This window comes from Notolepis coatsorum, assembly GCF_963971535.1.
Source record: "Notolepis coatsorum genome assembly, chromosome: 4".
Classification (NCBI taxonomy): domain Eukaryota; kingdom Metazoa; phylum Chordata; class Actinopteri; order Aulopiformes; family Paralepididae; genus Notolepis; species Notolepis coatsorum.
The window spans coordinates 139,767,584-139,783,057 of NC_140168.1; the positions used below are offsets into that span (position 1 = coordinate 139,767,584).

Consider the following 15,474-nt stretch of genomic DNA (forward strand, 5'->3'; position numbering starts at 1 on the left):
CCAATTCCTCTGCGTTGTGTCATTTTAATGGTCCTGACGTCTCCTATACTGGCTGATAAAATCCTTATCTCTCCCCGTTAGTACAATCCGCAAAACCATAATAATTCTCCACCTCCGTAAGAATTCGACACTTCGACACAGCGTAATACCTTATGAGGAAAAGCGTTGTTTATTGATATAAACAGAAACCTCAGCTCAGATGTTAACAGATTGTATTGTCCTTGGAAAGTCTATTCTAATGATCTTTCGGTGTGTTCAGTCTATCTAATGATCTTTCAGTCCAGTCTATTGTCCCTCTGCTATTCAGTCCAACAATGGTCGGGCCTGTTCGTTAGCCAATACCATCCTCGTGGTAGCCGAAGCTAATGATGATGTGTCATTCTTCCTCCCCCCCCCCCCCCTCCTATCTGTGATGAGAGGAGAGAGTATCTTGGTCTCTTCCCTCCTGTGGGATTCGTTTCTTTAGTCTGATTTTTGTCTGGCCCTACCCGGAACCACCGTCAGCTTTATAGGATCTTCGTCATAGCTATGATAGCCCACCCCTTTCTGGTTGTCATGTGCCGCGCTGTCATGACAACCGCATTTAACCTTTACACACATCTCAAAACGTTTCTCTCTGTCAAAACCTCCATCGCGCTGCCTCTTGTGTCCATGTTATCTTGTTGTGTCTTCGATCGGAATTCAAAACAAACACCCTCGCTGGCAGTGTGCTGCTATCCTGAACCACCGTTCTATCACCGTCTGCTAGAGCCAAACACATTCCTGCCCTCTCTGACCTGGCACCGTTAGATGCTACCATCTTCCCCCAATCTATACATCACATACATTGAAAAAGCACCCCAAATCCCTCACCCCTCAAATGTATATACTCTCTTTTCAGACTCCTTTTGTACACATAAACAGTACTGTAAATGTGTAGATCTGGTATGTCATAAATGTCTGGATGTAACAGTACTGTATGTCATGTATGTCATAAATGTCACTATGAATTGAAAATGGGGGACCCTGATGTAAACAAGACAAAAGTCTTTCTCTGGTCTGCATCCCCTTAACAATTGTGTGTATTGAGCCGTACTATATTGTACCCATTCTGCAATCTGTTAATACAATTTTCAATCAATCAGTCAAGCAGTAGTCTGACCAGTTTGTTTTGTGATGTTTGTAATCTTGTTTTAGCGCCTTTGAGGTGCTTTGGTACCATGAGGTGCAAGCATAGTCGTAGTACCCTTGAATGAGTGCTCCTGCCAGAGTCTTCAGGGTATTCTTGTTTACTAGAGAGGAGATCTGGTACAAGAATCTAGTTCTTTGGTTGACTTTTTTTATTACATTGGTTGCCATTTTGTCACAGGAAAGATTTTGCCTCTAGGATGGAACCCAGATATGGGTTATTGTGACAATATTGTCACCCACTGTAACTGAGAAGCCGTCGGCTGTTATTTGATCCGAAGAGAATGGCCTGAGTGACCTCTACCCTACAGGAGACTGTGCACTGCTTAATGAGGGAACATGCACATATATGACCTTGAACAATATCACAATAATATCAATATAACAATATCCTCTCCCCTTCTCTCCCCCCATCCCACTCCTCCTCCTTCTCCCCCCCTCCTCATCCTCCTCCTCCTCCTCCTCCTCCTCCTCCTCCCTCCTCCTCCTCCCTCCTCCTCCTCCCCCCACTCCTCCTCCCCCCATCCCACTCCTCCTCCTCTTCCTCCTCCTCCTCCCTCCTCCCCCTCCTCCCCCCTCCTCCTCCTCCTCCTCCTCCTCCTCCTCCTCCCCCCTCCCTCACCTGATCTCCATGTTGACAGTCTCGTAGGCCTCCTCCACCGTCTTGAGCTCCGCAGCCTCCCTCTCAGCAGCTAGAGACGGAACACAAAGGTCACGCTGATCAACAACAGTCTCTTGTTGCCTCTGAACAGCTGTGTGTTGCCTCACAGTGGCTCCCTGCTACACGCACACACACACACGCACACGTACACACACACATGCACACGCACACGCACACACACACACACACACACACACACACACACACACACACACACACACACACACACAATGCTATTTCCAGGTGTGGTGGCAGCAGAAAGGCCCACAGGCTTAATTAGTCACTTCACACAACTGTGTTAACTGGAGATGAGAGAGAGAGAGAGAGAGAGAGAGAGAGAGAGAGAGAGAGAGAGAGAGAGAGAGAGAGAGAGAGAGAGAGAGAGAGAGAGAGAGAGAGAGAGAGAGAGAGAGAGAGAGAGAGAGAGAGAGAGAGAGAGAGAGAGAGAGAGAGAGAGAGAGAGAGAGAGAGAGAGAGAGAGAGGGAGAGAGAGAGAGAGAGATAGAGGGGGAGAGAGAGAGAGAGAGAGAGAGAGAGAGAGAGAGAGAGAGATACAGAGAGAGACAGAGAGAGAGAGGAGAGGGAGGTGTGAACGTTCGAGCGATAGGTTGTGTTTTTCAAGAGCTCAAGAGCTCCTACTGAAAACTGGAGAAAAAGATAAAATACACTCAAATTGGAATATACCTGGAATATACCTGGATATCTCTACACAAGGAGCTAAAGAGGATTATACCAATTTTATAATTTTCACACCACACATCCGGGTAATCTGGAATTAAGAGCTGTTTTTGAACCAAATTACCTGAAAAGGTCATATGATCACAGGGGCAAACTCAAGGACCAGAGGTTTTGTTGCTTTGTTGGAGTCATAACGGAGTAAGTACCACTGGACTGAGAGAGGCTACCTCAAACCAAAAACTGAATAATACTGACATTTTAGTCAGACATTTCAGCTAAAACATCTACAAATTACAAACTGGTAAACTGGATATAAGGCTGCGGTTAGACTTTCGTTTCATTTTCGTTTCATTTTCTGGTGAGTTTCGCCGCAACGTATGAGAGGTGGGTCACACTTTCGTTTTGTCACCTGAGCACAGTGATGTAGTACACTGCCAACGCAGTAGATGGCAGTAGGTGGCGAACATGAAGGCAATTCTCAACCAATCAGAACTTGAATGTGCCAATACACTTCCTGCAAATAAAATGTCAACAAGGCGGGCGCCACCATCTTTGCCTATTTACCCAATGCAGCACTTCTTTTTCAGCAAAGTGTAATAAAAGTGCAATAAACAAAACGGATACATTCACTGTGTGTTCTGCTCTCTCATTTGTTGATGAAACAAAACTAACATCAACACAAGTGACCACCAAGAGCGGATAGTTTAGTCTCAAAAAAGATCGGTGACTTTGTTAGCTACATTGTTAGCTGCATGCTAACGTGAATGGAAGATGCCATTATAACAGTATAGCATTGTGGCTAGAAGCTAACGTTAGCTCACGCTAGTTAGCCAGCACCAAACTGATGATATCGGGAGCTATCAGTAGCTAGATAACATTAGAGACAACGCTGTGTGTATTAAACAAAGGTGAATAGATGACTGGGCCATTTTGTTTAATGCTTGTTAAGATTGAAAGAGGAGCTTTGAGCTAACAGGGTCTGCTTGCACCTCATGGTACCAAAGCACCTCAAAGGCGCTAAAAACAAAATTACAAACATCTCAAAACAAACTGGTCAGACTACTGCTTGACCTTACTCCTAGAACCCACCTCACCCCTGCCCACTTTGACAACCTAGGATGGCTAGATAGAGTAGACGACAGAGTACAACAACTTGCAATGGGCCTGGTCTACAAGATACACTACACGACCAAGGTACCCATGTACATGTCAAAATACTTCCCAAAGGTCAGTGAATACCACGATCACAACACCAGAGGGAGCTCCACAAATCATGTTAAACCCAGATTCGGCTCAAATAAGGGACTAAACACGTTTCGCAATTATGCCACATCAATGTGGAACGCCCCACCCAAAGCTGTAAAGGAATGTGGATCACTACCCACTTTCAAAACCTCTCTCAAGGGACACCTACGGGAGACTGCAATTCAACACTGGCCCCTGTAAATATCCTAACCCAACCCCCTCCAATGTACAGTCATTTACCTAGTATGGTTTTGTCAATAGTTCAATGTACAATTGTGTTTGTTTGTACAGTGTCTCCTCCCCCCCCCCTCAATGTACAGAGTTACTTGTTTATACAGTGTGCCCCCCGGCCCCCCCCCCCCCCCCCCAACCACCTCCAATGTAAATTACCCAGTATGGTTGTCAATATCCCAATGTACCCAACCCCCCCCACCCAACCTCCTCCAATGTACAGTTTCTACGTCAAATGTATATACTCCCTTTTCTTGACTCCTTCTGTATCACAAACAGTACTGTATTTGCAAATCTGGTATGTCATAAATGTATAGATGTAGCAGTACTGACTATCTGTATGTCATGTATGTCATATATGTCTATATGAATTGAAAATGGGGGACCCTGATGGAAACAAGACAAACGTCTTTCTCAGGTCTGCATCCCCTTAACAATTGTATGTATTGAGCCGTACTGTATTGTACCCATTCTGCAATCTGTTAAATAAAGTTTTCATTCATTCATTCATTCATTCATTCATTCATTCATTCATTCATTCATTCATTCATTCATTCATAGCTAATGCTAGCTCATGTTAGCCAGTGGCAGTGCTCGTGCAATCGGTAATGCTAGCAGAATGAATGGATGTAAACTTTATTTAACATATTGCATAATGGGTACAATACAATACGGCTCAATACAAACAATTGTTAAGGGAATGCAGACTGTTGTAGCTTGGACTGGGGTCCTTATAACAATAACTTGACAACACATGGTAGCTGCAGCTATTTGGGACAGCTCTGTCCCAAACACACACCCACACCCACACACACACTCTGTTGTCACCGGAAGGGGCACGCAGATGGTATCTACTGCGCATGGGCATTTTCGCAACAACGGCTCCGTGCAGATTACACGTCTGTTGTCGGCGAGTTTTTGCGCTACTCCAAAACGGAAAACACAATTTAGCGTTTTCAGGCTGCGGTTAGACTTTCATTTCATTTTCATTTCATTTTCATTTTGAGTTTCGCCGCAACGTAGCGAGGCGAGTCACACTTTTGTTTTGTCACCTGGAGCACAGTGATGTAGTACACTGCCAAAGCAGTAGGTGGCAGTAGGTGGCGAACATGAAGGCAATTTTCAACCAATCAGAACTTGAATGTGCCAATACACTTCCTGCAAAGAAAATGTCAACAAGGCGGGCGCCACCATCTTTGCCTATTTACCCAATGCAGCACTTCTTTTTCAGCAAAGTGTAATAAAAGTGCAATAAACAAAACGGATACATTCACTGTGTGTTCTGCTCTCTCATTTGTTGATGAAACAAAACTAACATCAACACAAGTGACCACCAAGAGCGGATAGTTTAGTCTCAAAAAAGATCGGTGACTTTGTTTAGCTACATTGTTAGCTGCATGCTAACGTGAATGGAAGATGCCATTATAACAGTATAGCATTGTGGCTAGAAGCTAACGTTAGCTCACGCTAGTTAGCCAGCACCAAACTGATGATATCGGGAGTTATCAGTAGCTAGATAACATTAGAGACAACGCCGTGTGTATTAAACAAAGGTGAATAGATGACTGGGCCATTTTGTTTAATGCTTGTTAAGATTGAAAGAGGAGCTCTGAGCTAACAGGGTCTGATAGCTAACGTTAGCCAGCTGATCATGCAATCGGTAATGCTAGCAGAATGAATGGATCTAAACTTTATTTAACATATTGCATAATGGGTACAATACAATACGGCTCAATACAAACAATTGTTAAGGGAATGCAGACTGTTGTAGCTTGGACTGGGGTCCTTATAACAATAACTTGACAACACATGGTAGCTGCAGCTATTTGGGACAGCTCTGCTGTCACCGGAAGGGCACGCAGATGGTATCTACTGCGCATGGGCGTTTTCGCAACAACGGCTCCGTGCAAATTACACGACTGTTGTCGGCGAGTTTTGGCGCTACTCCAAAACGGAAAACACAATTTAGCGTTTTCAGTAGGGCCACAACGTATCCGCCAAAAAACGCATTTCTGTGTAAAAGGGACAGCAAACGTATTCAAAAACGTATAAAACCAAGCACAAAAACAGTGTGTGTAACAAGGGCCTCAGTGTATCCGCCAAAAAACGCATTTCTGTGTAAAAGGGACAGCAAACGTATTCAAAAACGTATAAACACGAGCACAAAAACAGTGTGTGTAACAAGGGCCTAAATCGTGGTTTGAACCAGACTCCTTGACAGGCAAGGACATAGAGGTGTGAAGTTCTTCAACTCTCAACAATGGAATCTGAGCCACACAGGCTCCCTGATTCAAATGCAAATAAGGACCAAACCCACACGCCAGTCCCCAGAGTGCAGTACCCAGATGACATTTTAAGCGTCGGTTACACCTTTCGTATCATTTTCGTATCGTCGTCATATGTGTATCGCCGCGACGTCGTGCGCCTCGAGTCACACTTTCGTTTTTTTTCGTTTTTGTCACCCGAGCACACTGATGTAGTACACTGCCAAAGCAGTAGGTGGCAGTAGGTGGCAAACATGAAGGCAATTTCAACCAATCAGAACTTGAATGTGCCTGCAAAGCAAATGTCAACAAGGCGGCCACCATCTTTTGCCTAGTTACCCAATGCAGCAATTCTTTTTCAGCAAAGCCTAATAAAAGTGCAATATATAATAATAATAATGCAGGACCTGCTCAGAGGTCTTTAATTGGCATTGGCAATTATCCTCAACACACACACCGGAACACACCGGAACACACACGCATGCATTGTCTGTAGGATCGCTGATGCGATTCGTCTCTGTGATTAACCCATCCCGTCGTCCTTCCCCCCCAAGGGCAGCCGGGAGCAGACAGGCGTCAACGTGAGCCGCGCCAGGGGACCAATCCAAGTGCTCCTGTCCGTCTTCGTCAAGGACGCCACAGCGTTAGCGATCTGTTGTTGTGCATGTTTTTCCATTGGGTTTATCTTATCGGGGGGGAAACCCTTGCGAGCACGGGGAGAACATGCAAACTCCACACAGAAAGGCCTGGGAGATACCCCACCTGGGTACCTGGCATCATGGAAACCTGGTCACCAAGCGGGAATCGAACCCTGGACCTTCTTGCTGTGAGGCGACCGTGTTAACCACTACACCACCGTGCCGCTGAAACAAAACGGATACATTCACTGTGTGTTCTGCCTGTCATTTGTTGATGAAACAAAACTAACATCAACACAAGTGACCACCAAGAGCGGATAGTTTAGTCTAAAAAAAGATCGGTAGCATTGTTAGCTGCATGCTAACGTCAATGGAGTATGCCATTATAACAATATAGCATTGTGGCTAGAAGCTAACGTTAGCTCACGCTACTTAGCCAGCACCAAAACTGATGATATCGCGAGCTATCAGTAGTTAGATAACATTAGAGACAACGCTGTGTGTATTAAACAAAGGTGAATAGATGACTGGGCCATTTTGTTTAATGCTTGTTAAGTTGAAAGAGGCGCTCTGAGCTAACAGGGTCTGAATCCTGATAGCTCACGTTAGCCAGCTGCTCATGCAATCGGTAATGCTAGCAGAATGAATGGATGTAAACTTTATTTAACATATTGCATATGGGTACAATACAATACGGCTCAATACAAACAATTGTTAAGGGAATGCAGACTGTTGTAGCTTGGACTGGGGTCCTTATAACAATAACTTGACCGCTCCTACCAAGTGTCATGGAGAGGGACCCTGTCGGCCACCCGCCCCCTGCGGACGGGTGTCCCCCAGGGCTCGGTTTTAGGACCCCTTCTCTTCTCCCTCTACACTAAATCACTGGGTAACATTATCACGTCTCATGGCTTCTCCTACCACTGTTATGCCGACGATACTCAACTCTTCCTCTCCTTCCCTCCCTCAGATATCCACGTCTCTGAGCGGATCTCGGCCTGTCTGTCCGACATCTCCGCCTGGATGACGACCAACCACCTCAAACTGAACCTAAGCAAAACAGAATTGCTCCACCTGCCGGCCAAATCCTCCCCCCTGACCGACCTTTCCATCACAGTCGAGAATGCAGCTGTGACCGCGTCCCCGACCGCCAAGAACCTTGGTGTTGTCCTCGACGACCAGTTGAACTTCTCTGCTCACATCGCAGCGACAACCAGAACCTGCCGATTCCTCCTGAGCAACGTCAGAAGGATACGCCCCTTCCTGACAAAAGAAGCCACCCAACTCCTCGTCCAATCAACAGTCATCTCCCGCCTCGACTACTGCAACGCACTGCTCGCTGGCCTCCCGGCCACTGCCACTAAGCCTCTTCAACTCATTCAGAACGCAGCGGCCCGCCTGATCTCAAACCTACCGAAGTCGGCCCATGTCACCCCACTTCTTAGGGACCTGCACTGGCTCCCCATTGCTGCACGAATCCGCTTCAAGGCCCTTGACCTAGCATACCGTGCGGCAAAGGGAACTGCTCCCGCCTACCTCCGGTCAATGGTCTCTAACTACACACCCTCAAGACCCCTACGCTCTGCATCTTCTGGCCGCCTCAGACCTACTCCTATCCAAGCTCCGGGAGGGTCATCAAAGAGAAGTCGCCTATTCTCAGTCCTTGCCCCACAATGGTGGAATGAACTACCCACCCCAGTTAGGGCAGCCGAAACACGTCCAATCTTTCGCCGTCGACTAAAGACTCACTTCTTCAACCATTATCTGAATTAAAAAAAAAAAAAAAAAAAAATCTAACCCTAACTAACCATACTGTCATGCACTTGTCCTAATAAACTAACCTACACTGTAGCACTCAACACTTTGATGAACATTGTTACTCAGCTGATAGAGTTGTGCTCTTCCTGATGGCTTGTCGTACAGAACTTGTAAGTCGCTTTGGATAAAAGCGTCAGCTAAATGACTAAATGTAAATGTAAATGTAAACATGGTAGCTGAAGCTATTTGGGACACGGAGCTATGTCCCAAACACACACACTGTTGTCACCGGAAGGGCACGCAGATGGTATCTACTGCGCATGGGCGTTTTCGCAACAACGGCTCCGTGCTGACTACACGCTGTTGTCGATTCGTTTTTTTTGCGTATCTCCAAACGCAAACACAATTTAGCGTTTCAGCCGTATCCACAAAAAAACGCCAAAAAACGCATTTCTGTGTAATAGGGACATCAAACGTCGTCAAAAACGTATAAACAAATGCCAGGAATACACTAGTCTAACCATGGCCTAAGGGCAATACAGAAAAAAAAGATACAAAGAAGTATTTTTAAAGAGCAAGCCAAATACACTATTTGCAGACTATGATAGCACTGGATGCAAATCCAACCTCATTTTCTACACTGAAGACTATAAGGCATGGCATGCGGCCACACTAACCACCATCCCTCTGCTACAAAAAAGGGAAACAAGGTCTCACAAACACTGGAAATAGACACAGGGGAGAACCAAACGGTTGCAAACTTCTATCATACAGGAACTGTAGTGATTCAGGGCAACACAAGTCCCTTTGAGAAAGACTTCTCCAGAATCAGAGAAACGGCACTAATGAAAATAAACAGTGAAGACCCACTCACAACAGACCATTGCTGCTTCACCGGGATGAAACAGATGAAGGAGATGTTTTCAAGGATAGAACGCAAACAAGTGGAAATGGAGCAAAAAATTACAGCCCCCCCCCCCCCCCCCCCCCCCCAACACAGAGCGAAAAGGACTCCCTGCCTGCTCTCTGGACCTTGGTGAGAACACACATTGACAGAATAGAAGAAGTGTCGAAACAGAACAATGAACTCAGGCTGGAGCTGAAAAAACTCAAAGAAGAGATGCAAACAGCCAAATTGGAGGCGGCAGAAATGCGAACATCCATGGGTAAAGTTGAAGAGGTGTCGAAAGACAACAATCGAATCAGGCAGGACATGCAAAACCTCAAAGAGACGTCAACAGCCAAACCAGCTCTGACCACCGAACAGCCCCATAAAACAGAGTCATCAGAAATTCATGATGAAGATGAGGACAACCAACCAACCACAACAGACACTCAAGACACCCCACGTCCAACATCACCCACCAGACCTCAAGAAAGTCCACAAATTGTACTCCTCATGGACAAAAACGGGAGATATGTAGAGGAGGGAAAACTCTTCCCAAACCACAGAGTTAAGAAACTAAAGTGCCAGAATACCAAACGGGCTATAGAGCTACTGACAGAAGACAACCTGGGGTCCCCCAGCCACATCATAATACACACATGCACAAACAACTTGAGAACGCAGACAGGGGAGGAGGTGACCAAATCTCTCATGGAAGTAATCGAAAAAGCCACGTCAACATTTCCCAATGCAAAAGTAGTAATCTCTGCAATACTACCCAGATGGGATTACCACCTAGACTTCATACAAAGAATCAATCACACATATGCACATGCTGCCCAGTTTCGACCTGCTCCCCTCCTGCCGATCCCCTACCAGCCAATGCACACCCTGCCAGCCCCACAACACACATACACACAGCACATGCGACCACCAATCCCATACCACACAGATCTACAGGTCAACCCCATGACCGACAGATCTCCACCCGGGGAGCTGACCGTGCATCAGATGTTCAGCAAGCTTTACTCAATTGTGGTCCAGGACAAAACCACTGGAATATAACACTGTAACAATGGAATACAAATCTTTTACCATTTCAAGCTGGAATATACAAGGTCTGAGGTCAACTGCCCTTGGAACAAAGAGCAGAAACCCAGATTTTATCACAGAAATGTCAAACACAGACATCATGGTCCTACAAGAGACATGGCACAGAGGAAATAGTCCTACTGGCTGCCCTGCAAACTACAGAGAGCTGTTGGTACCATCCACCAAGCTAACAGGGGTCAAACAGGGGAGAGACTCGGGAGGCATGCTAATATGGTACAAATCAGAACTAACCCACTCCATTAAGCTAATCAAAACCGGAGCTTTTTTCATCTGGTTAAAAATAAATAAGGAACTTACATCAACCGAGAAAGATATCGCTGCTGTCGGGACAAAACCTCATAACTCCATTTTTTTAATTTTTTTTTATTATATAAATCAACTCCGTAGATCATCCTCCATATGTGTGTGTGGGTTTTACAAAGTTTAAACAATGGGAAAGCATTAAACCGATCATCTGTCTAAACCTCCTAACTCTATTCACCCTCAAATCTGTGTTAGTTTTTTTCATCTGCTGAAAAGTTGGGTTTTTGGAGTTATGAGGTTTTGTCCCGACAGCAGCGATATCTACCTGTGTGCCACCTACATCCCCCCAATCGAATCCCCATATTACAAGGAGGACATGTTCCTAATCCTACAAGACTAAATCAACCAGTTTCAGGCTTGCGGTCACATCGTAGTCTGTGGGGACCTCAATGCCAGGACAGGACGAGAACCTGACACTCTCAGCACACAGGGTGACAAACACATACCAGGAGGTGGAAACATCCCCTCCCAAATATGCCCCCCCAGAAAGAACTATGACCAAACAACAAATAAACATGGGTCACAACTTATACAGGGCCCTATTCCCCGTACCTGGTTCAACTAAGTCGATCAAAAGTCCCATTTTCCAGTTACGATTAACCTGATGTTTGAATCCGCGCTTTCCCTGTTCCTCGAAGGTGGATTCAGTCTCGTTAATTCGAACCAGACTTGATGCTCAGGATAAGTGCGCGCGGCCGCCTCAGCTGAAAAGACAGCAGGTGTCGATCGCAGAAATCCTGATTTTCTAACGGCATTGATTGATTGATTTAAAACTTTATTAACATATTGCAGAATTGGTACAATACATACGGCTCAATAGCCTCGCCGACAAGTTAAATGCATAATCTATAGGCTAATGTTAAATCCCTCATTACCCCAATCAATCAGATTATATTTCTTTAAATGTGCCTGATGGCAGTAGGCTTAATGGAATGAATAATCGAATGAGATCTATTGCTAGCGAAAAAAATAATTAGTTAAACTCTTTCAGAATAAGTAGATACAAACAAGCCCAAAGAGTATCTAATTGATAATAATTAATATATGCTTATGAGGATATCTGCACTGTATGCGCTCGGCTTAGGTAACATGTACTTTATATATAAATAAAATGTTCAAGACGCGACCCCCAAAATAAGGTTTTAATCTGTTTCGGACATAATCCATATGCATTGAATTGATTAACCTTTGGTTTATACCAGTGACGCATGTTCATCATCAGATAACAGTGCTTGAACAGATAAATGCATTTTCTCAAATGCATTAATGTGACGTCAACGGCTCATTCAATTGCTCAAATCCGTCAAACAGCGCATCTCATCAGACATTTTAATCCCAGTTACAATATCACAATAACGTGTGATGATACAATTCAACAATCCTCAGATTCCTCGTAATTCATAATCCACAAAGACCACAATCCACGCATAGACACTTCAATTTTATGCTTGAATGAAACACAATCCGGGCGCTCCGTTAAGCAAATCTACAGCGGAGAATATATGAAACTAATCAGAGCCAAACGGCCAAACGGCAGATAAAAATATCCCTGCGGGATTCACATTTACAATGCGCCGTTATTAAAATAACCACATGCAGTGTGTATCGCGACTCCGAGCGCCGTATATAACATGCATTATTTTATTTAGGACAAAGTAAATCTATAGGCTGAATATGATTTATTATCAGCATTTAGGTCTATTATTATATCAAACCAAAAACACAGAGACCCAGACAACCAGAACACACGTCTCCAATACAGTGAGACACTGAAACATTACAAAAACACAGTCAGAAAAAAAGGGACCAACATGTTAGAAACCAGCTACAAGAGAAATCCATAAAAACAAACAACTTCTGGGACAACTGTAACAAACTAAACAAAGTACACCACGAGGAGCTACCCATCCAAAATGGAGACGTATGGGTAAACCACTTCTCCAACCTCTTTAGCCCAATACAAAATAATGAACAGAAAAAACACATACACGATAAACTACAAAGCCTGGAGTCAACCATAAAAGACTACCAGAACCCGCTAGACTCCCCAATTACACTACAAGAACTACAGGACAAAATAAAATCACTCAAAACCAAGAAGGCCTGCGGAGCGGATGGTATCCTAAATGAAATGATCATATTTACAGACTCCAAATTCCAATTGGCTATACTAAAACTCCTTAACATTGTCCTTAGCTCCGGGATCTTCCCCAATATCTGGAACCAAGGAGTCATAACACCGCTCCACAAAAAGGGAGACAAATCCGACCCAAACAATTACCGTGGGATCTGTGTCAACAGCAACCTTGGAAAAATCCTCTGTATGATCATTAACCACAGACTCATACATTTCCTCACAAACAACAATACCTTGAGCAAATCACAGATTGGCTTCCTACCAAATCACCGTACAACAGACCACATTCTCACCCTCAGCACCCTAATCGACAACCAAATAAATAAAAATAGAAGCAAAGTATACTCCTGTTTCGTTGACTTCCAAAAAGCATTTGACTCAATTTGGCATGAGGGTCTGCTGTACAAACTGTTAGTTATATATCATATAGCTCCGCTCTGCGTCATACTGGATGTTACATCCCAATGTATATATTCCCCAGTGTGTGTCTCCATGTGTGTGTGTTCTCCATTTTGTTTCCTCCCTCCAGCCATTGTTCCCTTCCCCATTGGTCCCTGCCAGGCCAATCCTTCCATTATTGCAACACAGCAGTGATTGGTGGTTGGCTTTCCAGACTCTAACACTCAATCCACACCCCCCAATCATGGATCACCCCACACCTGTTAAAACATGGCTTTCTCCCTTCAGTCTTTCTCTCTCTCTGGCATGAGGCTAGGCATGTTGTGATTTTGGTAACCCTGTAACTTTGACAGTAGTGCATCTTGTTTATTGGCCTTTTGGCTTGGTAGTAATTTCCTTGTGTGTGTATGGCCACAGAGAGAGCATTGTTAAGTTATAGTTTGTTTTTGTATATATTCTGCTTTTGTTTCTGTATAATTAATGTGTTTTTCTCTCTTTCTCAGGAAGCACAGATGGGGTGAGCTGCCATTTCCTTTGGACATTGTTTTCTCCTGTTTTGGTTAGGTAAGAGTAGTTTAGGTAATGTAATTTCTTTTACCATAGATTAGATTGGGTTTATTTGGAGTATAGTGGTGTTTGTTTGTTGTTTTGGCCTGGGCTCACCCCTGAGCTACATGTGCTTCCTTTGCATTTACCAATAAATATCATTGTTGTTTACAAACGTGGTCCATCTTTTCTGTCAACCAACTGTTATGTTACAGCCCTTTACCCTTAGACACACAGGGGTCGTAACATAAATGGGGGCTCTGCCTGGATTTTATAACCCGTGTTCAATTGTTGGTTGATGGATTTGGTGAACTGTGTTTGTTTACACTTGTATAGTTATTAATTACTTTGTGTAAAAATGGCATTTGTGTAAGAAAAAATGATGGCAGTTAGTACTTTTGATCTGGGGAAATTCTTGAGCAATCCTACTTGGGAAGCGCTAGATAGCTGCCGCAAAGCAGACTTAGTGGAGATTGCCACACATTTTCAACTCTCGGTTCAACAAAAGCATCTTAAGCAGGATATCAGGTGTCTTGTGGTAGATAAGCTGTTGGAGCAGGGGACGCTTGTTTTACCTGCGGTCTCTGATGAACATGCAAGTCCTCCTGGTGAACCTACAGAAGCACCGCCTTCTGAGGAGCAAGCCCAGGTGCCAGTTAAAGGCATTTCCTTTATCATGGGAAATGATTTAGCTGGAGGACAGGTGAACGCTGTGCTGGAAGTGTTGGATCACCCAGACACAGATTCTCTGCCTGATGACTTGTCACAGAACTTCCCTGAAGTTTTTTCTGCAAGTGTTGTCACTCGGGCTCAATTGAAAAAGAGAGGTGATGAAATTAATTTGTCTGACTCTGTTTTTGCTTCAGCTTTTGTCAGGGAGGAGTTGCTGGCTCCAACTTCTGATACCGCTGACAAACCACCGACTCATAGTAAGGTACCCCCACAGACAACTGTAACTAGTTCCGACGCTTTGAAGTTACCCGTTACTCGTGAAATGCTAATTACTGCCCAGAAGGCTGACCCTTCTCTTGCAAAATGTTTCTCTTCTCTTGAAACAGAACAGAGGAGAGAGTTGCATTCTTATTTTGTGGATGAAGGAGTTTTGATGCGTACATGGAGGTCCCATGGTACTAGACTGGCAGAGCATGCACAATCGGAGATAGGGCTACCAGATCGGGTACCAGACTGGAGCACTGTTTATCAGATTGTTGTCCCTGCAGTTTATCGTCAGCATGTACTGTTCTTGGCCCATGACCACCCTTGGTCTGGACACTTGGGAGTCACTAAAACATACAACAGAATACTTCAACATTTCTTTTGGCCCGGTTTGAAGTCCGATGTAGCACAGTACTGTCGTACCTGTAGTACTTGTCAGATCACCGGAAAGCCAAACCAGGTAATTCCACCTGCTCCCCTCTGTCCTATACCAGCGGTCGGTGAACCATTTG

The 15,474-nt window shown here is 44.6% G+C and overlaps 1 protein-coding gene across 1 annotated transcript in view; it reads right to left on the reverse strand.

Moving 5' to 3' along the window:
- Nucleotides 1-2,643, reverse strand: part of LOC311226706 (glucosidase 2 subunit beta-like) — a gene marked incomplete at its 5' end in the record, with an annotated part of 272,275 nt that extends 269,632 nt beyond the window's left edge. The window contains 2 exons of the mRNA XM_084312118.1: nt 1,790-1,859; nt 2,631-2,643. Coding sequence (XP_084168244.1) covers nt 1,790-1,859; nt 2,631-2,643 — 83 coding nt within the window. The remainder of the gene's footprint in view (nt 1-1,789; nt 1,860-2,630) is intronic.
- Nucleotides 2,644-15,474: the final 12,831 nt, after the last annotated feature.